The following is a 22,162-nucleotide window of genomic DNA, read 5'->3' on the forward strand; positions in this document are numbered from 1 at the left end:
GTCCTTTCAAACAAGTACTTCACACCATTTTGTAGGTTGTCCTTCACACTGACAAGCTTCCCAGAAATAGAAAAGAATTGACTTCATTTTTTTGAATCTTCTCCTATGAAGTGTCTTACAGGCAATTGGTGTGCCTTAAAACCAAGAGACAACAGCCACAACTAATGGGTTAGGCCCACTCAAGACTAGTGTGTGATAGCAGGTAAGAAGACATTAACGTCCTGAATTTGAAAAGTCAGAGAAAGCACTAGTTGAAGGGGGCAGACAAGAGCACAGTCAGACCAGGAAATGCTGGAGTTTGTGTGCACGTGGTCCAAGACATGTGGTGAGACCACACTACAGTCAAAAGATCAGGAAGTCAGAGACTCCATACAAGACAGATCCAAGACAAGAAAAAGACACATCTGGCTGGAGCAATGTCACACAGATCACTTACGAACAGAAAGTAGGATCGACTGAAAACCAGAGACTAACATTAAAATAACAGAAGACAGGACTATGAACTAGTATTATGCATCCAGAAACAAGGATTTTTAATGCCAGTCTTAAAAATAAATGGGGAATATGGCTGGACAGAGTCCACAAACTCTCAGCTGTGGTTTCATAAGCACTTTAAGCCGATATAATCCATCGTGGCTACTGAAGCAAGTGGTCCTGCACTCCCCATCCATAATTCCTTGTGCAGGCCCAAGCACAACCTCTTTTTTATACCAACACAAGCATTTTATGTAGCTGGGACGTGAACTGGCTTGGGAAACTGATGCAAGTTAAAGCTGATCACAATTAAAAACTATTAACCATGATTAAAACTAAGTAGTTAGCATTAAACCTGATGCAGTTCACTACACAGCCATGGAAGTGCTTGTACTGGCACAAAGAAGGAGGCAGCATGCAGGCAGAAATGCTAAATGATAAAGGGCAGAACAGGAGCTGCAGGTTGAGAAAGGAAAACCTTCTTTTTATGGTAGTAACAACTTACACAAATTTAATAAAAATGAGTGAAACCACAGCACTGGAGAACATGCTTCTCTGCCAGCTATATGGCTGCATTGAGGGTGCATGGAGTGGTAGCTGGCCACCTAGGGAATGATTCACATCCAGCTGCCTTGGGAATGACTCACTGACTCAATGAGTCACTCCTTCGCTGGTGGACAGAGCTCACTGCCTATTATGTTGTCCGATACTATCTCATCGTCTCCTAGTAGGGACTCATTCATCTGTCCTCAGCCATCTGCTGCTGCTTGTCCCACGCTTTATATTGTAAGCTCATTGGGGCAGACACTATTCTCTGTTCTTCGTTTGGTCGGTACTGAGGGTTTCCTTGAACCATGAAGTATTGCAATACTGGACTCTAAGGTATTATAAAATTGATGAAAAACATTTTAAGCGACCATAAAGCCGTTTAGTTTGCAACGAGTTGTTCTTAATATAAAAAATAATATTGCAGGTAGCGAGGCATTTACACACGCACATGCACCCGCTCCTCCCGGCTGACGCTTTCTCTCCCGTGAGGCGCACACGGCTCCACGTGCCCTCCCCGGTCAGTTGCTCCTTCTGCCATACACACACGTACAAGTAACTTCCTACGGCTTGGTTACACACGCAGAGCTCCTTGAAGGGAAGACGGGAGTGAGAATTCCGTTTGAACGCTCAGCTAAGCCCCTTCTTCACTATCCGCGTTCGAGGAAGCGCCGAGGGAAAGCAGCGTTAGGCGCAGAGGGAGTACTGCAGCTTCAGCCCGGGAAGAAGCTTTATTCTCAGGCTTGCTCCTTCCTAGGCGCAGACTTGTTTCGGGGGTTGCTCCCCCGGCGGCTCTCGGCCATGTTCAGCCCTGCTTCTCAACACCCCCCCCCCCCCCGCCGCGCATCGCGACCATAGGCCGCGCTTCCTCCCCACCCCCCGGGGCGGCGCGGACGCCACACCGTGGCCCCGGGGATTGGGCGGGGTTGGGTTGGGTTGGGGTGGCCCCGGCCCCGGCCCCGGCCCCGCCACCCGCGCTCCCGCTCCCTGCGGGCGGGCGGGCTGCAGTGGGTGGGGCCAGAGGAACCGGCATATGCCTCGACAGGCGTCAGCGCCGCCCTATGGGAAGCGGGGAAGGGCGGGCCTAAGGAGCGGTGGCCCAATAGCAAGCGCGCACCCACGTCATGCGGTTACCTGCGATGGTAATAAAAGCGGCTGCGTGGGCACTAGCCCCTCGCTTACACAGTATGGCCGGCGACATTAGCTAGCGCTCGCTCAACGCTCTTCTCTGTAACAGGGGAACACACGGACTACAAGGAACCGAACCGCATCGCCTGCCCGCCCGCACCCCCGCTCGGACTGTAACCCTCTCACACACGCTCACGCCGCATCCGCCGCCGCGCACTCCGGGTGGTTTTCGCTGGTTAAAAAAAAATTCCTCCTCCTTCTTCTTATTCCTTTTTTTTTTTTTTTAAATTAATATTAAAAACATCCCCTAGAAGGTGAAACCCGCCCGGGACGGACTGGGACCCGGCGGCGGCAGCGCGGCCCGTGCAGCAGCAAACGGTAGCGGCCGGGGGCGGTAGTTTGGTTGTCGTTAATTTCTGTGGTTGTTGGTTGCCGAGTTGTCTCACCATGAAGGAGAACGGTGCACACTTCTTCGAAGGGACCGAGAAGCTGTTGGAGGTGTGGTTCGCCCGGCAGCAGCCCGCGCAGCAGGAGCCGCACCAGAGCAAGGGGTCCGGCGATCTTCGCACCATACCCAGGTCCGTTAACGGCCGGGGTGGGGTTGGCGGGGGGGGGGGGGGGGGGGGGGGGGGGGGGGGGGCGGTTGGGAGCGCTGCCCTGAACGGCCGCGGGGCGGATGAACGGCCGGCGCACGCGGGGCCCGGGTGTGGCGGCGGTGCGGAGCCGGGCGGGGAGGTGGCGGGCGAGAGTGTGTGTGAGGGGAGCGGGGCGGGGGTTGGTAATGGCCGTGCGCGGGCTGGCAGCAGCGCTGACGGGAGGCTGGTTCCGGGCTGGCGCGGGGAGAACCGTTGGTGGCGCGCGCGGCCACCGAGCTACCGGCCTCCTTCCCCCCCACTCGGTGACAGCCTCGGCCTCTCCCGGCCGCCGGCGCAACCGTCGCCGCAGCCACGGGAGGGCAGGGGGTGGGTGACCTTCCGCTGCCCTCCAGAGACATCCCCCACACACACCTTCGCGAGGCTGCGGCGCCGGCCCGCCGAGGCGGGGAGCCTCCCCTCACCCCGGCCGGGGCGGTGGCGGCGGGGGGTGGAGGTGGCAGTGCCGGGGACGGCGCGGAAGCCATTCTGTGCCGCCACCTCGTGCAGCCCCGTGCGGTCCCTGCTGGCAACATGTGGCGGCAGGGAGAGGAGAGCCGGGCGTGTGCCGCGCCGGCCCGGGGTGCCTGCGGCGGGGCGGGGGGGGTGGGGGGGATGGCGGAGTGTCGCAGTGCTGCTGGCGGCCGGGGGCATGGCAGCGGCGCCCACCCCTATGCGCCAAGCCCCCGCGCACGTTGCAGGCGCCTGGCAGCGGCTGGCCCCGCTCGCAGGGAGAGCCGTGGAAGGGTTTTTTACGGCGGGGCTTCTTGCCCCCGCCAGCTTCGGTATGGGAGGGCTCGGGAAATCCCTGCTTGTGGGACCGGCCGTGTCGTAGTGCGGAGAGGGGGGGACAGGAGTCTCGGTCCCAGCTCGTGGAAGCCGGAAAGGGGAGATCCCTCCTGCTGTCCCGACGAGGATTGATGGTTCACTCTCGTGGCCGGTTTCGCCGCGACCTCCGGCACTGTGCGGCCAGGCAGGTTGGTGGAGCGGCTCTCACGCAGGCGGTACAGGGGAACCCTTTCCGTGTCTCCCGTGGCACCGGTGTGAGGCAGGCGGCAGGGAGGGGGGGTGGGTGGGGTGGCCCCCCCCCCCCCCCCCCCCCCATCCCCCGAAGTGTGGCTGGAGACACGGTTTACACGTGAGTCTCTTGGCGCCGCTCCCAGATCGCGCTGACTCTTTTTTCTTTTTTCTTTTTTTTTTTCCCCCCATTGACAAGCTGAGGCCAATGGGAGCCGGGCGGCGCGGAGGGGCGGGCCCGCCCCCGTCACCCAATGGGCATGTGAGGAATGCGCTGGCGCTCCTGCCGCCGCCGCCACCCGGGGAGGGCGGGAGGCGGGCGGGGGCGCGCGCCCGGGGCCCGCGCGGCCTCACGTGCGCGCGTGTGGCGGCCGCGGCCTCGGCCTGGCTGTGAGGGGCTGGCGGCTCGTCTCTCCGGGGGCTGAGGTGTGGCCCGCGCGGCCTGCGGTAGCCGGTGGCCACCTGCCGGCACGCAGCTGCCCCAAGCACACAGAGCAAACCTGGAGGCTGTACTTAACGTCAGCAGATTGGTGTCAGGATGGTAAACTGTTCGGCTTTTCGGGGTCTGGTGGTGGCTGGAGGATCTGGTGGTTTCAGTGTATCCAGGTCTGCTTGTGCAGATCCGTGTTACCCAGTGGTCTTTGGTCAGGGAGCTTGGAGGAGAGCTTGACATGATGTACTGAATGTTTGGAATGTGTTAATGATGGCAGTGTCTTCAGTCAAAGGCATGCTTAGCATATGCTATTTGTCTTTTCCTTTGTTTTGGTATTTCTCAGTAAATCTTCTGTGTGTATATTGGTAAATTAACCATCCAAAGATCTGAATTGCCAGTGGGCAGATAGCTGCCTTTCCTGAAATAATGAAAGCCCGTGTTGTGTGTCTCTGTGTGTATATATAGACTATACACCACGACTCAGGGGTGGTGGAAGCTGCATTCTGCCATGCCAGAAGCACTGCAGAATACATGTTTAGCTCTGACCTGTTGGTGTAATGAAGTAGTTTGCTCATGTAACTTTCTGACTTGGGAAGCTGTTTTGACCTTTTTGAATAATGTGTTTAACATGGAAATCATGATGTGGTTTTACAGTTCTTTGAGATTTAGTGGTGTAGCAGGTACCACAAGGTAACAACTTGTATAGTTGATGTCCAGGCAATCCTTGCAAATCCTGGCTGAAATATGTGCAGATGATCTGAGTTATGTAGGCACTTCAGCATTCCTGTCGTGTTTGACTTCAGATGTGAAAGATTCCAAAAGTATTCATTTGACTTTGCATTAATATGCTGGTGTTGGAATATACAGTTCTAGTTTAGAGATGGCATTCTGCAAATGGTTTCCTCATTGACACATTCGTGCTCTGGTGTTCTGTTTGTCAGTTCAGGCTCATGTTTACAAAACAGCAAACTTAATTTTTAAAACTGCTCAAGTGCATTTAATGTAACTGCAAGGCAGGTACTGTGGCGGTTCCGTAGTATCTGTATCGTTTAGATACGGCTGTAAAGTTTTAATAGAGTAGATGCAAACTGTTAACAGTTGAACATGTGGTCTTTAACACAGTTTCAGAGCTGTGAACAAGCTTTGAAGGCCTTTGTGTTAATTGGCTCTTAGTACAAGATGTTAACTGAAGCTGTGTACTTTTTTGGTAGGAAGCTGTTACATGTCTGAAAATTGCTGTTAACCCGTGCCCAGGAGTAATTATTATTGCTACTGTGTTGCTAGCAAGAAATGAAGTTTTATAAACATTGTGTTCTAGAAGATGGTCAGATTAAATTATTTATTGCAGTTGATAGATGCGAGTGAAAAAATCCTGAATACGATATATCCCACTATGCTAGTTCTATAAAGGCAATTGAATAAGCTAGTTTATGTTGAATAGGACTTGAAATCAAAGCTGAAACTGTAGAACAATAGCTAAATTAAAATCAAGTTGCAAACTAGTTGAGCTTGCCTTTTGTATTGTAATACCTGCTTAGTAGTGAAATGTGAGCCATTCATCTGCTGAATGACTAAGCTGGTGTTCAAAGCTAAAAACTTCTACATTTTGTGTGCTTGCTAGGGATTACATATTTTTAAAGCCTTTGCTGGATATCACCAGTGAAAAAAGGAAAAAAGTTCAGGAACTGATGCAATGAAGAAATTTTTCACTTTTCCTCCCATGGGCAAACGTGCTTTCTAGAGAAGAGTTTGGATAGGTGTAAAGTATTTCAGAGAAGACCTATGCTTATTATTTTAATACAATCAGTAAAGGTCCCAGCTAAATACTTAAGTATTGAACATGGGCTTTGCTCTTAAGATTTGAGGGGATTTTGTTCATTTGCTCATCAGTTCTGTGAAAAGGTCTTGTGGTTGAAATAGTGGCAAGCATCTGAAGATGCCCACTCATATTCAAAAGTGGAATGAAGTTAACGTTTTTGTGGTCTCAAAATAATTTGCTTTCGCTTTAGTGCTTGTTCTCAGTATGCGTTGTGAAGCATGTTTTTTAAAATGGCCTTAAACTATGTATAAGAAAGGAGGATTTGATGAAAACATGATGAACATGCTGTGAGTCCTGGAACTGTGTGGTGACAGAGTAGTGCATTCACTATCCCCACAGTGAAATAAGCTGTTTATTCCTTCAGACGATGTGCAACTATCTGTTTCCCATCTCAAGGCTTAGCGTGATCTTGAATGTACAGAAGTTTGAAACCACAGGTTAATGATGCAAGTACTAAGACTCTGTATCTCAGGCTTTCAACACTGAAGAATGCTCTGAAATTGAGCTTGTTTATGGACCTTTAGTGTGCTTCCTATTTGTTGGTTATGTGGACACACAAGAAATTGGAGGAAAACCAATGCAGTAATGAGCAGTATGGAGTGATACTGATGTGAGATTCTCATCCTGGGCTACATGAAAACTAAGCACCAATACAGTCAAGCATCTCATACGAGTCCTGTACATACTTGCTTTGTACTGCACCCTATAGCCGGAGTCAACTCACTGCTGCAGTGCTGCTGCACCTCTGCCCCTTCCCCCAGTCCTAAGGACTGTAGCAGTGTTATCTGCCTGTTTTCTCAAGGAGGCTGGGCCACAAGCCCTATTCTGTTCTTGCTCCTGCAGTGCTTTGGAACAAACCAGTGTAGAGCTACTCTGTGTGGAGGCTGGGAGGAAGGCAGGGTAGGCAAGATTGTGCCAGGGTAAGGGCTTCTGTCACTGTGTACTTGCCAAGTGTTTTTTATGTGGAGATAAAAGGTAATCTGGAGAACTTTTATATAAGAATTCAGTCTTCCCCTTATCAAAATTGATGTTCATAAACCTGATTTTAGCAAACAAGTTCAAAATTACAGGTAATTCTCTCAACTCTAATTAAAGAATAGTTTCACACAGAGGGAACAAGCCCTTTTACACTCACTACTGCTATTACTGACTGTGATACTGCTTGTGAGAAGTTAAGATTTATGTTGAAGACTTCTTGATATTTTTCCTACCTTACTACTGAAACTGGTAAATTATTTGGTTAGTCACTTTCTGTCAAAGATCTGGTCCCTTAGTGAGACTCCATAGAGCATCCTATTAAAATATGTAACTACTAGTACATTCCTAAAAGGGCTTTCCTGATGGCTGTTTACGCAGTCAGGAGAACAGGAAGATTTGAGGCTTGTGGTAGATACTTGCTGCCTTACAGCATGTTCCTTCTGAAGAAGGTTACACTCAAACTTGCCCTGAATGTTGCCAGTAAGTCTTGTTGAAGCCCTGATGTGCGTACTAGGGGTCTTGCCTCCTTAACCATCTTGGGGTATGGTTTGGCCTTGGATATGAGAGAATTAGGAATATGCATCGAATATCTTTGGATGTAAAGGATGGAGTCACCATTCCATGTATACTGCTGTAACTGCAGTAACAGTACCTGCAACAGGAGAAATGCAGCCTTTAAAAAGCTGCAAAGTGGCCATCTTTGTGCCATTGCTGGAATATCTTCGTGTCATTTGGGAATGATTGTCTTTAGTAATTGGCTTAGGACTTGGGTAAGAAGTATTTTGTGAGGAGTACTGCTTGGAGTCACTTTTGATGTGGGTGCAATTTTCCATTCAGGTGCTTGTCTTTGTGTTAAGTGCATGTCCCTGGAGAGTTTCTTAAGTTTAAGATAAGGGAGATGCAGTCTTTCTGTATATCTGTGTTCAGAGCATAGAGAGGGTGTATGGGTTTTGTGCACTCCACAGATACTGCTGAAGTAAAATTATCAAATTGACAGTGCCTCATGTCTAAACTCAGGGTGTGAACGTAGTTCAAGATAATCTATCTTAAACAGCAGTTTGTAAACTTATGATTCTAATAGGAAATAGTTTATGTGCAGCTGTCTGCAGAAAAAGCTTGTGACTTGTGTAGTTTGTCTGTAGTATCTACCTGTTTCAGGACACTTGAAACTAATGTTACAACTCTGCTAACACTGATATATAGCCAGCTTTAGTGTGCCTTGGCTTCATCTCTGCATAGGCAGTTTAGGCAAGGTATTAAGTTTGACTGTTCTGGATCATGGTATTGGTAGGAATTTGCCTACTTAACTGTAACCTGCTAATGAGGTAACAATACATCTATTGGCTCCTAAGAATACCTAGGAGGTAACAGGTGGGGGAATAAAAGGTTGCTCTGCAGTTGAATGCTTGTTTTTTAAAACAAGGTCTTACAGTAAAATACAAGATTAAAATACTTATTACTTTGATTACTGCAGACTTGACAGCTGTTCTATTTTAATGAAAAGCTGTGCAAGAGTATGTATACAGCTTAAGCTGTCTTTAGGAATTCCATAGGTTTTATTTCTTAAGAATTCCTACCCTACTGCAAAACAAGTTTTTTTTCCCAGGGGTGTCTGGGCTGTGTTAGCAAGGTACTGTTACTGCAGTGGTGGCATGGTATGCTTGTGGAGGCTGTTAATTGCTGATAGGAACAAGTTCTTGATGTAGTTCTTTATCTCTTGAAATTGCTGTTATCCCCTTCCCAGTTGGCCTGAAACAGCAGTATTGCGCTACTGCTTGATATACTTGAATCCTGTGTTAAGAACCTGTTTTACCCCTGAAGGTGAAGGCTCAGAATAGGCCAATAGCCTGCATTCAAAAGTATGGTTTTATCCAGCAGGGAAAACTTGATTCAGAGCTTATTCATTCTTTATTTCTCAGAAATACAAAATAAAGGAGCAAACACAATGGTTTGGAATTTGGTTGAAAAGGACTGTTGACTATTCATTTCATTATACACTTTAAGCATACTTTTTAAAAATAAATTAAAATAACTTCTGATGGGTTTTCTGTACTGACATACCTGGGTGGCAGTTTGAATGGAAGTTATTTGCACTCTGGTAACAAGTCTGTGCTGATAAGGCACTAAACACTGCAACACAGGCATAGGAGTAGATTTTTTTTTTCTATTGGCATCTTCTGCTAGTCAGGTATAGAACAAGTAGCTTCCTACTGTTCAAGCATGGGCAGTTTTTCACACCTGAGTAGGTGTATTCTGTTTTCACTTGGTATTTTCTGAGCATGTTCAGCCATTTAAGATAGATGGTGTGCTTGGGAATGAAGTGGGTAATAAGCCTACATAAGAGTGAGGAGTTGGTCTCAAACGCATTTTCAGTTTGGAGTTCCAATGGATGCAGCTCTGCTGCAGAACTTAGCTGCCAGTGATCCCCATGCATCATACTTTTGGCTTGAGTATAGGAAAGCAGTTGCCAAAGCATTTGGGATTGTCCTGACATCTCGTTATGGGAAATAATTTAGGAAATAGTAATGCAATCCACAGACTTCCCATCGAAAGGGGAATTTTGAAGAGCAGAAGCCCACGATAGCATTTTATTAAGAACTAGTCTCTTTGGTTCCCTTTTTCAGTTGGAGGCTTTGCTTCCCAGTTAAAACTTCACTCAGTTATGAAATAAGTAATGTTCTCAAGTATTTCACAGTTACTAACTTTGAGGATTTTTACGTAACCAAATGTGATTAGCTGCAATACATGTACTGATAACTATTTAAATGCTATTTTTAGACCGGATTTTTTTGTTTCCAGGTTAAGTGAGGGTGGATGTTGCTTGGCTCTAGTAACAAATAATTATATAGATTAAAGAAAAGGAAGAAATACAAGAGTTAAGCTTCTGGTGAACTTAGTCTTCTTGGTACAAAGTTGTCCCAGATGTTCTTCCTTAGCCCTGCTTTAAACAATGGAAAATATCAAATATGAAGGTCATCTTGTTTAAATAGATTATATTGAGATCAAATTCAGCACGTTAATGGCCTTTCTGTAGTTTTCTGTGCTTAACTTTAAAATGCTACAGGTACAGGCCAGTATCTCTGCAAAACTTCTCCCTAATGTGGCCAAGTCTCATCCTGGGTGCTGCAACCCTTTGTTTACTTTTTTATGCATGCTTCTGGATCAAGCCTGATGTCTTGTATGTTTCTCAACTTGTAGGCTTATTTCCTTAATGCTACTCTAATCAGATCAAATGAACTTATCCCTCATTCCTGTAAAGGCTGAATGCATGAGCATTTAGCATATGCTTAGCTATGGTTTCTGTAGTGGAATAGTGAAGAATCAAGTGAAATTCTAATATGCAAAGGTCTTGTGCAACTGCGGATTTCAGCCATAGTACCTAAATACCAACTGTAGTACTAAGAAGCTTAACTAGGAACTATTTTGAATGGCAGGTAGGCTTTGGACTTAACATGCAATATATTGTATCGTTGGTAGTATGCTGTAGTGATCCTTCACTGTTGGACTTCAACCCCAAAATTGTTACATCTTCCTTTGCAAATGTGATTGAAATTTAAATGAGCCTTTTTCCTGAAATGTCTGCATGGAACTGCACTGCAGTGATACTTAAAGAAAATTCTCATTGGTCTACATAAAGCTGAGGTTTTGACTGTCTGACCAGGAAAGAAACTTGCGAAGGTTGAGACATATACTCTTGCAAAGCCTGAGATAGTTACATACCCATTAATACTGAAGCAGGTACAAAATCAGATTTGTAGTAATGTACAAATGGGGTTACTGCAGCTCAGCATCAGGCAGTGTAAGGAAATTCTGCCTCAGCTTTCATAAATGCTATATCAGGCACTGGGTGTTTCTTTAATGGCAGATAAAATATCAGTAGTGGTGCTGGAATGATTTGAACAAATTAAGACATTACCTAGTTCAATTTACAGGAAAAGTATAACAGGATATTAGAGGGAAGATAGTAAAGCTGGCAAATTTATGCAGGTGTGCTGTAGCTTCCAGAGAAAAAGAAATTGTCCAGTACTCAGCAAAATAGCGTGGTGTCTAGGAGCATTTAAAAATAGGTATAATATGAGGTATTTCACTCTTTGCATTTACCAGGTTTTTCAAAGACAGTCATTTGCATTTTCATATAAACTTGAGTATCAGGAGCTAAGCTAGACCCAGTTAATGACAGAAGTGTAGAGCTGAATAAATGTGTGGGACTTTATCTGAGCATTAAGAACAAGCTGGTTTTTTAATTTGATACGCAGATTTGAGTGGTCTGTGCTGTCATGTCTGTAGTTGCAGAAGAGTATTTCATCAAGGTTCACAAACTGGGGTGGTAGGGAAAGCCTCACTTTGATTTTAAGTATCCAGTTGTATCACTGATTTTGAACTTGTTCAGATGTGCACTTAATTATGAGGGATTTTAAGATACATAGGATTTTCAAACTCTTTTAATAGCTTCAGGCTCATCTAAAAGGAGACTGTAGTGGGAGTATGTAAGTTAAGTATGTTGTTCTGGTTGACTCCTCTATAAATATACTGGTTTAGTATCATACACACTTTAAAAGGGAAGATCCCCAAGTATTAGTAGGAAGGATAGAGTTCCATTTCAGGAGGCATTCTCAAGTGAGGGAAGAATTAAGGCATTTATTTGCTGGGGTGTTTAGAGAAGTGAAGAACATCTGGATATATTTTAGTTATGTGTACAGCAGAATCTAAAACTTTAACTTTGCAGACTGACCAGTTTTCTAAGGGGAGAGATTGGTGGCTGCTGGAGGAGCCCTGATGGTAGAATGAACAGTGAGTGCTCTGTCCTGAAGTACAGCTATAGAGCTTTTACAGTGTCAAAGGGAGAGAGGTCTGAGTCCTGAGGCAGGATTAGGTTGATGGTTATATGGGCAGCTGAGCCAATCTAATAGCTTGCTTGGTGATGAAAAAATTGCAATGCTTCATGCTTCCAACTTTGAAAGGGTCCTATAGTTGTTCCAGGTCTACTGATGGGCTGGCTTAGTTCGGGGCAGGTCTGAGCGCAAGAGGCAGCACAAACCAGCAGGTGGAATATGCTGTAGGAAGGGAGGGATGGGAGAAGTAGGGCAGCTGTCAGTCTTGTAGTTTTGCAACTTCAGGAAGCTGTATCTGTTACTGGCTGCTTGATAGCAAATTTGACGATATTGCATTGTACTAATCTGGTGTAGACACAAGACTGAAGTGACAACCAAAGTAGGTTTTTGCAAGTCTTGTCACTTCTCATGAGTACTTTAAAGTCTTCAGGCTTAATTTGAACCCTTTGATTTTTTTTTAGTTTAATAAAATTCCTTTAGTAATGTCAGTAAAGAATTGACATACTAATCTTCTACCACTATACTAAAATCTAGCACTGTAGCTTCAACTTGCACTATATTAAAATAGTTCTGTTCATTTTCTTGGAAGTATAATATTCCAAAATACTTGCTACAAGTCTTCTATATCTTCTAGAGTTAGAAGGAATTCTGTGATCCTGATTGATCAAAGAGGAATTCAGGTAACTGAGAGGTATTAGTTTTTCAGGCTGGTTTTCAATTAAATTATGAACTTGACTCTAAGCTGGACAAATTAAAAGCATTCATGGTTTATTACTCTAGTAGTTGCCAATGACTACTGTGATTGAAGTACATGGAGACTGAACCCAAAGCATACTTTGAGTTATAACAGTGAATTTTATCTTGGTACATGTGGGATGCAAGACTTAAGGTTATCTTGGCTTGCCTAGTTAGAAGCTTGGGGTTGCTGTTTGACACTTGTCCTCATGCAGCAGATTTCACTAACAGATCTTGAGGAATACTTACTTAGCCATCAGGAGCTCAGAATTGGATATTACTGTATTATGATAGACAGTTCCTGTATAAAAAGTCTTTGCCTTTCGTGCTCTCAGATCCAGCAACTCAAGACAAGAGCTGTAGTCTTGTTTGGGCTATACTTTTTACCCAGAGTCCCAGAAAGCTTCAGTTTAACCTATTTGTGCTCTTCTATAATTTCTTCACAGGATTGAGTGGGACAAACTTCTGGAGAATGTGCATTGTTTGATCATAAGTGTGACAAAAACTGACAAGCAGGAAGCTTATGTACTCAGGTAAGCCACTAGCTTATTCTTTTAGTCTGAAAGAGGTAAAAAAGTTAGAGCTGTCATATGGGATCCATTTGGCTCAGAATCCAGTCTTGAGTTAAGATTCTTCTGTTCATGACTAGAACTTGCAGGGGTCTGCTAATTACAGTACTGTCATGCTTCTGTTCACTAGTGGAAATGTCTTCATAGTCATCAGTGCTTGTCTTTTTTCTTTAACTAAAAGGATTAAGGACAGAGCTGTGGTATTTCTGCACCTGATCACTGAATTTTGCCCAGGGGTAAATCAGTCTCCCCACTTAAGAGGTTTAGGATTACTTCAGCAGAATAGTGCATGTAGGTGTCACTTTTAGATCAGCAAAAAATCTATCAGTAGATCGGCTTTAACTCCAGATAATGCAATCAAGTGGAACAACTCTTGCAGCTGAGCTAAGGACATCTGTAAAAGTGTAGCTTTCCTGAAATCTTGGAATTTGTGTTGTTCAGCAGTTAGTTGTAAGGACACTACTTTTGCCATGTGTTTTTCATCCTGCAGAATACTTTCATGCTTCTTCTATGCGAACTTTATAGAAACATTGACATTCTCTGTTTTACTTCAGATTACAAAAACTGAAGCTTTTGTACTCTAAAAGACTGCCTTGAGGGCAAGGTTGGTCTAAGAGCAAGCTAGTCAAAGAAACTGTGCTGAAGTCTCATTTCTGCAAGCTTCATATATTTAAAACAAAATTCTGAAAAGAACGTAATTAGTTACAACTGTATCCTGGATGAAATATAACCTTGACTTTGAATTCTTAAACAGTATTCCAAACTGAGTTATTTCTGCAAGACTTCTATTCCCATTGTTCAGTTACTTGGTGAGAAGATACTTGTTACACATGTAAGTGTTCTGGATGTAGTATCAATGCCTATCTCCAGTTCAGTGGGACTGTAGTTAAGTATCTGACTTAGAGTTTATGTATAGTTAATTCCTGTATCTTATGCATAAGGCATATCTTACAGCTGCATCTACACTCTTGTTATGACACTTCCTGTTCCCGTGGATAGGTGCTGATTTACTGCTTTCCTAGAAGTTGCAGCCAGACAATTTATGAAATTCTGTTAAGGCTTTTGCCCTTTTTAGTCCACTTTCTCATTTATTTCAGCTGAGAAAGTCAGACTTCAAGTTTGACCCTGTTCTGTCTGGGTTAAGAAATTAAATAGGGTGTCTGTTGTGTACCCACTTCACAGCACATTTGTATTTCTCAAATAGATGGAGGATATATAGTGCTTGTAGTAGCTCTTTTCCTGTAGTGTGGTAGCTGTGTAGTATCATGCTTGCAGCAGGTATTTGTTTTGGGATATCACAACAGCTCTCAAATATTAGCTGCAATCTATTGGTTTGATCCATTTGCCAAGCATGTTTATGTACCATATGCTGAATGTTCACTTACAGTAATGCAGTTGGTTGGGATAAGAACCAACATCTAACCATTCTTTCCTGGCTTGTTGTATATAGAGCATTTAATATATTTTTAACACATCTCTTTTTTTTTTTTAGTGAGAGTAGCATGTTTGTCTCCAAGAGACGTTTCATTTTGAAGACGTGTGGTACCACCCTCTTACTGCAAGCACTGGTTCCCCTGTTGGAGCTTGCTAGGGAGTACAGTGGGTTTGACTCAATTCAGGTAAGGTGCCAAAAATGCTGCATCTTCCTTAGAATGTACAGAAAGCTTTTTACTAATACTTAAAATGAAATTATTTTATTAAATATTCTGAAACTTTCTTTGCCATTTAAGTATGCTTTCTATAAGGGGAAGATTGTAATAGCAAGATTGCTTGCTCTGCTGTAGGATTTAGCCTTCTATTTGCCTAATTTACAGATGCTGTTGTTCTGAGTTTAAGATAACTTACAGGTGAAAGACTTCCATATCCGTGTTGTCAGTGCTGAAGTTGCTGATGTTTTGTTGTGGAAAACAAAGTTGGAAGCTGTCTCCTGGCGCTTACAGATTAAGCTAGGAATAACCATATGCCTCTGAAATGGAAATACAGATAGCAATGTTTTGATAATGAAGACTTAAATCCTGTGGAAGCTTATCTAGATAAATGCAAGCATTTATGACTTTTAGATTTAAGGTAAATGCATATATTCAATATCTAAGATGCACCTTCATTTTTTCAGAGCTTCTTTTATTCACGTAAGAATTTCATGAAGCCTTCCCACCAGGAGTACCCACATAGGAATTTCCAGGAAGAAGTAGAGTTCCTTAATGAAATTTTCCCAAGTAAGTTCATGAAACTTCAGCAAAGTTGCACAGCTTGTGTGAATTGTTGATGTGAAGTGAGAAGTGACAAGCAGTACAATACGTACAGGCTGCCAGGCCATTCATTCGGCAGTCCTTGTGGTTCTGCAGCCAGCACAGGCTTCAACTGCATCAAAATCAAAAGCTATAAATACTTATTTTCTGAATTTATGATACTAACTTGCTAATATCAAAATTTAAATCATACTAAGCTTGACACTTGGCACCCTGCCTTAACTGAGGTCATCTTCAGACTTTCAGTCTACAGAACTAACCCTAAAAGCCTCATTAAAAAGGTGGGATAGTAATTTAAGGTAATTAATACACTGAAGAAAAAATGTAAGCTTTTCTCAGAAAAGTCACTGCACTAAAGATTGTATTTAAACATTTGATAAAAATCTAAAACCTTGCAAGAGTAACCTTGAATTTTAACTACTGGCAGAAAAGTTTTTTGAAGGAACGTGGAAGCTGTAGTACTTATCTGAGTTATTTGAAAATAAATGCTAATCATAAATTCATTAAATAGATGCTTAAGAGTACTAGGGTTTCTGTCTCTGCCTAGCTAAAGCTTTAATTGGAATTTCCTGCTAGTAGGCTCTGAACTGGGGTGTCCAGACCACTTCTGAGGGAGCCTGTTTTTCTGATTGTTGGCTTTACGTTCCTGAAGTCAAATGCCTAGTTATTTGATATAGATGCTGACTCTATCAGTGAACCTCTTGGTGTTCTGTGAAAGGCTGCTACTATCTTTAAATATGAAATGAAGCTAATCTTCTACATAAAGGATCAGCTGTGGTACATTAACTGGAGACTTTTTGTCTTGTCTAGATGGAGCAGCTTATTGCATGGGGCGTATGAATTCTGATTGCTGGTATGTATGTGAAGACTCTGAAATCTTGGGGCTTACAGCAGAACTTCTAGCTTGGTGCTGGTAATATTTATTACATACGTGATTTGTATTTTATATAGGTACCTGTACACCCTGGATTTCCCAGAGAGTCGGATATCCAATCAGCCTGATCAGACACTGGAAATTCTGATGAGTGAGCTTGACCCAGTAGTTATGGACCAGTTCTACATGAAAGACGGTGTTACTGCAAATGATGTCACTCGTGTATGTTTGCTTGAAAACTGGGCATTTTGGGGAATGGTGGAAATCAGGCAACAAAATGCTTCACTTACTATTTCATACAGGATTTACTTTGTGGTAGGAAAGATCTCATAGAAAATACCAGGTTAATGTTTTGGGGGTAAAATAGATTTAATTCTAGATTGTTTTGGGGAATATAACTTCACATTTTCAATGCCCCTGCTTTAATCTATTGAAAAGAGTAGTTTGTAGTGCTTTGAGTGATGGGAAACTTATCTTCTGAAAAATGGAGAAATGGGAAAAAAAACCACAATTGATTAACTTCCACTGAAGGATGGAGGTTACAAGGAGTAAGACTTAGACTGAAGATAATGAATGCCAAGGGAATCTAGATATCAAAATCAAGGTTAAATCATGGAACTGTTTGGATATGGGGGGGTGGGGTAGATTTAAGGTCTAAGCACAACTTGATGGCTTTGCCTCCTTTGCTCCTTTTTCCAAATGGAAAAGTCCTGTGACAGGAACAAGTTTCTGACAAGTACATTGATTTCATATGGCTTTCCATCTTAAGCTTTGATTCTCATACTGTATTTGCTATTTAGATTTAGCTCTAGCTCAGGTACTGTGTGGGAAACCTGAGCGCTTGTGATTGCACTTCATTCTAGAGTATAAAATAGTATATTCTTACTCTGGAGTAAATGTAAGCAGCCTTCACTTTGTGGATACTGGTTGAACAGGAGTTCCATTTTTCATTTTAGTTGGAGAAGCAATTACATTTAGAATTCTAAGCTGTTCCCTTCTCTTGGAGATAGGCAGCTTGGTTCTGTAAGAAGCAAAGTATCTGATTACTTGCATGCAACTGGACATTCAGTCACTTACTTGGTAAGTGACAGGATGCAAAGAAGTTCATCTACAGTGGTACAAATTATAAAACTGACTTGTTAATGGGAGAATTCTGGTGTCCTGTCCCCTAAATCAGTGCTCATTCTGTCTTTGAGTTAAATCTAAACAAGTGTAAGGATGCATGATAAACTGAGTGGTGTAATCTTAACTTCTATTTCAGATGAGTGGAATTCGTGACCTGATACCAGGTTCTGTTATTGATGCTACAATGTTCAATCCTTGTGGGTATTCAATGAATGGGATGAAATCGGATGTAAGTTTTACACTTACTGATAATTAATGTTAAAAAAACTAGTAATTATTTGGCAGTAATACTGTGTTAATTTTTTCCAGGGAACTTACTGGACTATTCACATCACTCCAGAACCAGAGTTTTCTTACGTTAGTTTTGAAACAAACATAAGTCAGACCTCTTATGATGACCTGATTAGAAAAGTTGTAGAGGTTTTCAAGCCAGGAAAATTTGTGACAACCCTCTTTGTTAATCAGGTGAGTTTTCTTGCATTAGCTTGTCAGCTCCTGAAATACATGTAGACACAAACAAAACAAAGCTAGAGATTTTTTTTACTGGAGTGTTAGCTGTTTCCAGTTTGCCTGTATATTTGGATGGTAGTTTCTTTGGGAAGTAAAAATACTCTTCAGTATCGCTTTGGCACATACTAAATCTTCAGTAAAGTTAAGAAATACTAAGATAAGGCAGCCCACTCTCAGTATTTTAACAACTTCCTGTGCAGTTCTGTATAGGCATAATATCTTGCTTTGGCATTTTTCTGGATTTGGCTGCAGCTGTCAATTGTAGAAGTGCTGCTGTTAATGGTGATGCTGCCAGCTAATCATAGAGTAGTTTGGGTTGGAAGGGACCTTTAAAGGTCATCTAGTCCAACCCCTCCTGCCGTGAGCAGGGGCATCTTCAACTAGATCAGGCTGCTCAGAGCCCTGTCCAACCTGGCCTTGAATGTTTCCAGGGATGGAGCATCTACCACCTCTCCAGGCAACCTGTTCCAGTGCTTCACCACCTTCATTGTAAAAAATGTCTTATATCTGGTCTAAATCTACCCTCTTCTAGTTTAAAACCATTACCCCTTGTCCTGTCACAACAGGCTGTGCTAAAAAGTTTGTCCCTGTCTGTCTTACAGGCCTCCTTTAAGTACTGAAAGACCACAGTAAGGTCTCCCCAGAGCCTTCTCTTCTCCAGGCTGAACAACCCCAACTCTCAGCCTGTCCTCATAGGAGAGGTGTTCCAGCCCCCATAGTGTTCATAGAAAAGCAGTACTGTACTTGGGGAACAGAATCCCTGCTTGAGATTGAAACTTCCCACAGCACTGTCAGGCATGGGTTTGAAGTATGTTGGTAACAGTATCACAGGAACCACACAAAATACATACTGTGCTAGTCACCTCTAAATGCAAGGTTTAAAAAAGTAACTTTCACTTTTTTGTTTTCTAGAGCTCTAAATGTCGTACAGTGTTTTCTTCTGCCCAGAAGATTGAGGGGTTTAAACGTCTTGATCACCAGATTGCCCAATTCAGTGATTATAATTTTGTTTTTACCAGTTTTACAAAAAATCGCCAGCAACAGCACAGTTGATTAAGAATGAAGAAAAAGCGCAAAAAGAAATCCCATATAGAAGGTGGTGGTTGCTTTCTAGTTAATGATTCAGGGGGCCATGCTTTCCACTCCCACCACCTTGTAGTTGTGGAAAGCCCTAGGTGTAATCATAGTATAACCATTTTGAATTGTATGCATTATTATATCAAGGAGTTAGATATCTTGCATGAATGCTCTCTTCTGTGTTTAGGTACTCTATGCCACTCTTGCTGTGAAATTGAAGTGCATGTAGAAAAATCTTACTGTATGAAACTTTCCAACACTTGTAAAAATGATTCAGGTAGAATTACACACAGTATAGTTTTTCTCCAGGTATCACCAAAAATTCCCCACAGACAAGGCTTTCGTCCTCATTAGGCTTTAGCCTCAACCTACTCACTGGGGACAGTTCTCTGTTAAATTGTCACTCTCTGTCTATGTTGTAATTTCAGTCTAAAACAGTTTTTGACAAACTTTTATGATTTCTAATGAAACTGATTCCTAATTAACACTTTCATGTTTGGAGAAAGTTCTTAAAACAGTTACAAATTGTTTTGCTACTACAGGTGGTGGTTGATTTGTTTTTAAATCAGACTGACTTTTCATGCTCTAATAAAGCTTATAGGAATTTGCTCAGCTATACTGTAGCACTGGGCTAATGTATTGGTCTTTCACCTTTAGGAACTTGGGTATTGGTACTGATGCAGGTTAAATTTCATCTTACCTTAATGCTCATTTATCTGTCCACATCCCCAAGCTGTCACACTGCTACATGATGGCAGAATTTGAAGAAGGTCCAAAACTTGACAGGGGAAGAGCTGAGTCAGGATGCAAGTGCTTTGCCGTAGTTGTGTGACAGCTTTGCAGAGTGCTAGTTCATATTGGCACCAGACATTTTCTTTCCTAATCACCAGTTATGTCAGACTAAGAAGCTGGTGCTCTTGAGCCCTGGCAGGTAGATCTAGTGAAGGAGTGGAGTTTGCCAGTCTGGGTGTGTTGATTGGTTTGGATTATTCTCAGTAAAACCTGTGATCTACCACTTCTAACTGTAAAGAGTGCTTCTAAACTGGTCCAGTGTCACTTCATTTTGTTGTTCCGAGCAAAGCTAATGCCTCTATCTTGTGACAGTCCTGTGACATTGTTGTGCATGTGACTTCTGTTGTATTTGAGTGTTGTGACTTCATCTGTTTTTTCCTCCTAATTACTTAAGGTGGTTCCTCTTACTGTGACTTGAGGGCATTAAGTGAAGGCATAGAACAAGAACTGTCTGGGACACCTGGACAGAAGTGAAGTAGAATGCTATTCATAGGGCATGAATAAGTGTGTAATTCAAAGTCACTTTAATGGGTATTGACTAAAATGCAGGCTTTAAAGAGCTGGCACACTTTCAGCTATGTTTGCAAATACTGGGATTTTAACAGCTGTGAGACCAGCATATTAATATGAAATTGAGATTATTTTTTCCCCCTCTTGTCCTTGCAATGTTTTGACTCTGGTTTGACGCAGTGGGTTTTTGTTCCTTCCGTATTTATAAATGAAGCACTTTTTCAGTGCTTCTAAACTAAAGTCTGCTTGGTTAGAAATCAAGTGGTTGGAACATTTTGATTTTTTTTTATTTTAAGCATATTGTTGATGTTCTTTACCAATGTTATCAATTACATGCTGTAAATGGCACTAATGCTTTTTGGTGTTAATACTGAGGACCAATATTTCAGTGGATTTTTTGTTCTTGAACGTTGTCCCAACTGACCTGACATGTGTTGGCTTGAGGTCCTTTAAGTAGACTGAAGATCCCTTTTCAAGTAATACTGAAATACACATTTTACAAATAGAAGCATAAGCCTCGGCTATAAAAATGAAAGCTGTTGAATGGATTACTGAACTATCTAGGGTGATCAGGATGGGGGAGTATGGTGTTTATAATTTCTGTGGTGTTAGACTTTGATCATTTAAAAATATCTGTACCACAACTTAATGCTTCAATAAAAGTTCGCTTAAATTGTTTGTAGTGATGATCCAGCAATTCTACCCTTCATGCTCTTCATGCTTTTTGGTACCAGTGATTTAATTCTGAAAGATTTATGTGTTTCTCATCCAAAATTACCTTACTTTGCCCTTGTAGGGGATGCATCTTGACTGTTAACATGTTGGTAGTTTAAAATGAGACAGCATGTCAAAGGAAGCCAAATGAAAATGTTACGCTGTTCTTAAGGCTACAAATGTTTGTCTAAATGAACACACAGATTTGAGATTTGCTGTCTTCCTCTAACCTGTATTTTTTTCTTCAGCATTAAATATTTTAAATGTTCCTCTGAATTAATACAACTACTTCTGGTCTTACGTAACAAACTCTGGCATACATTTATGGTACTTAAGCTTAGATTGACTTTGAGAGTTCAAGGTGAAGTTTGTCCCAAGATAAAGTAGGCCTGTACCTAATCTGGATAGTAAGCTAGATCAGAAGCTAGTGGCTAGGAATGTCACTGCTAAGCAGATGCAGTGAACATAAACTTCCTCAGTTCTATGTGATCAGTCCTACAGGAACAGCAGCTGCAGTTTACCTGTAACTGCAAAGCTCTAACAGTGCTGACATCCCCCAAAGTCACCTAAGTAGGGAAAACTTGTGTTAGTGTCGAAGACATAATACATTTAAATTGTTCATGTCTGAATACAGGTTTCATTAGTCACCCAGAACCTATTCTGTCATGCTAGACTTCTCGAATTGTGCTTTGGATATTAAATAGTAACTTGTCCTAGTTATTTCAAGTACTTAACACGGTTGAAAATGCCCAAGTCAATCTCCTACAAAAAGAAGAAATTCCAGTTTACAGCATCAAGAGATCCTGTCTGACAGTCTCAGCTATGACAAGTTAGCAGTAACCTACATCTGAAGAACTGTTTTCTAGACTGACCTCCACAAAACTGAAGATTCATCTTAATTTTTTTTGTATTTTAACTCACTTTGAAGTTGGCAGGTTTCCTGTAAAATTACTTGCTGTCTTCTCACTTTTCACCTCAGGAGTGTTCTTAATAATACTTCTTTACACTAGCCTTTCTCTCTTGTAAATGGTGCTGATAACTGACGGGAGAATATGGTATCTACATAGTTCTATCCATTATAGCAACACAAATCAAAGCTTGCTGTAGTCATTAGCTGTTAGATGTTTGTATTTCTCATAAACCAGGGG

General features: G+C 42.6%; 1 protein-coding gene across 1 annotated transcript; it reads left to right on the top strand.

Annotated features, from left to right (window-relative positions):
• The first annotated feature begins 2,180 nt into the window (after positions 1–2,180).
• On the top strand, positions 2,181–20,978 carry AMD1 (adenosylmethionine decarboxylase 1). Its single transcript, XM_074862295.1, has 9 exons — positions 2,181–2,726; positions 13,041–13,127; positions 14,656–14,782; positions 15,277–15,379; positions 16,223–16,265; positions 16,364–16,508; positions 17,548–17,640; positions 17,721–17,876; positions 18,834–20,978. The coding sequence occupies exons 1-9, from the start codon at positions 2,596–2,598 to the stop codon at positions 18,972–18,974; spliced, it is 1,026 nt and encodes a 341-aa protein (XP_074718396.1). The 5' UTR covers positions 2,181–2,595; the 3' UTR covers positions 18,975–20,978.
• The last annotated feature ends 1,184 nt before the right edge of the window (positions 20,979–22,162 follow it).

Source organism: Strix uralensis, chromosome 3 (assembly GCF_047716275.1).
Source record: "Strix uralensis isolate ZFMK-TIS-50842 chromosome 3, bStrUra1, whole genome shotgun sequence".
Lineage (NCBI taxonomy): Eukaryota > Metazoa > Chordata > Aves > Strigiformes > Strigidae > Strix > Strix uralensis.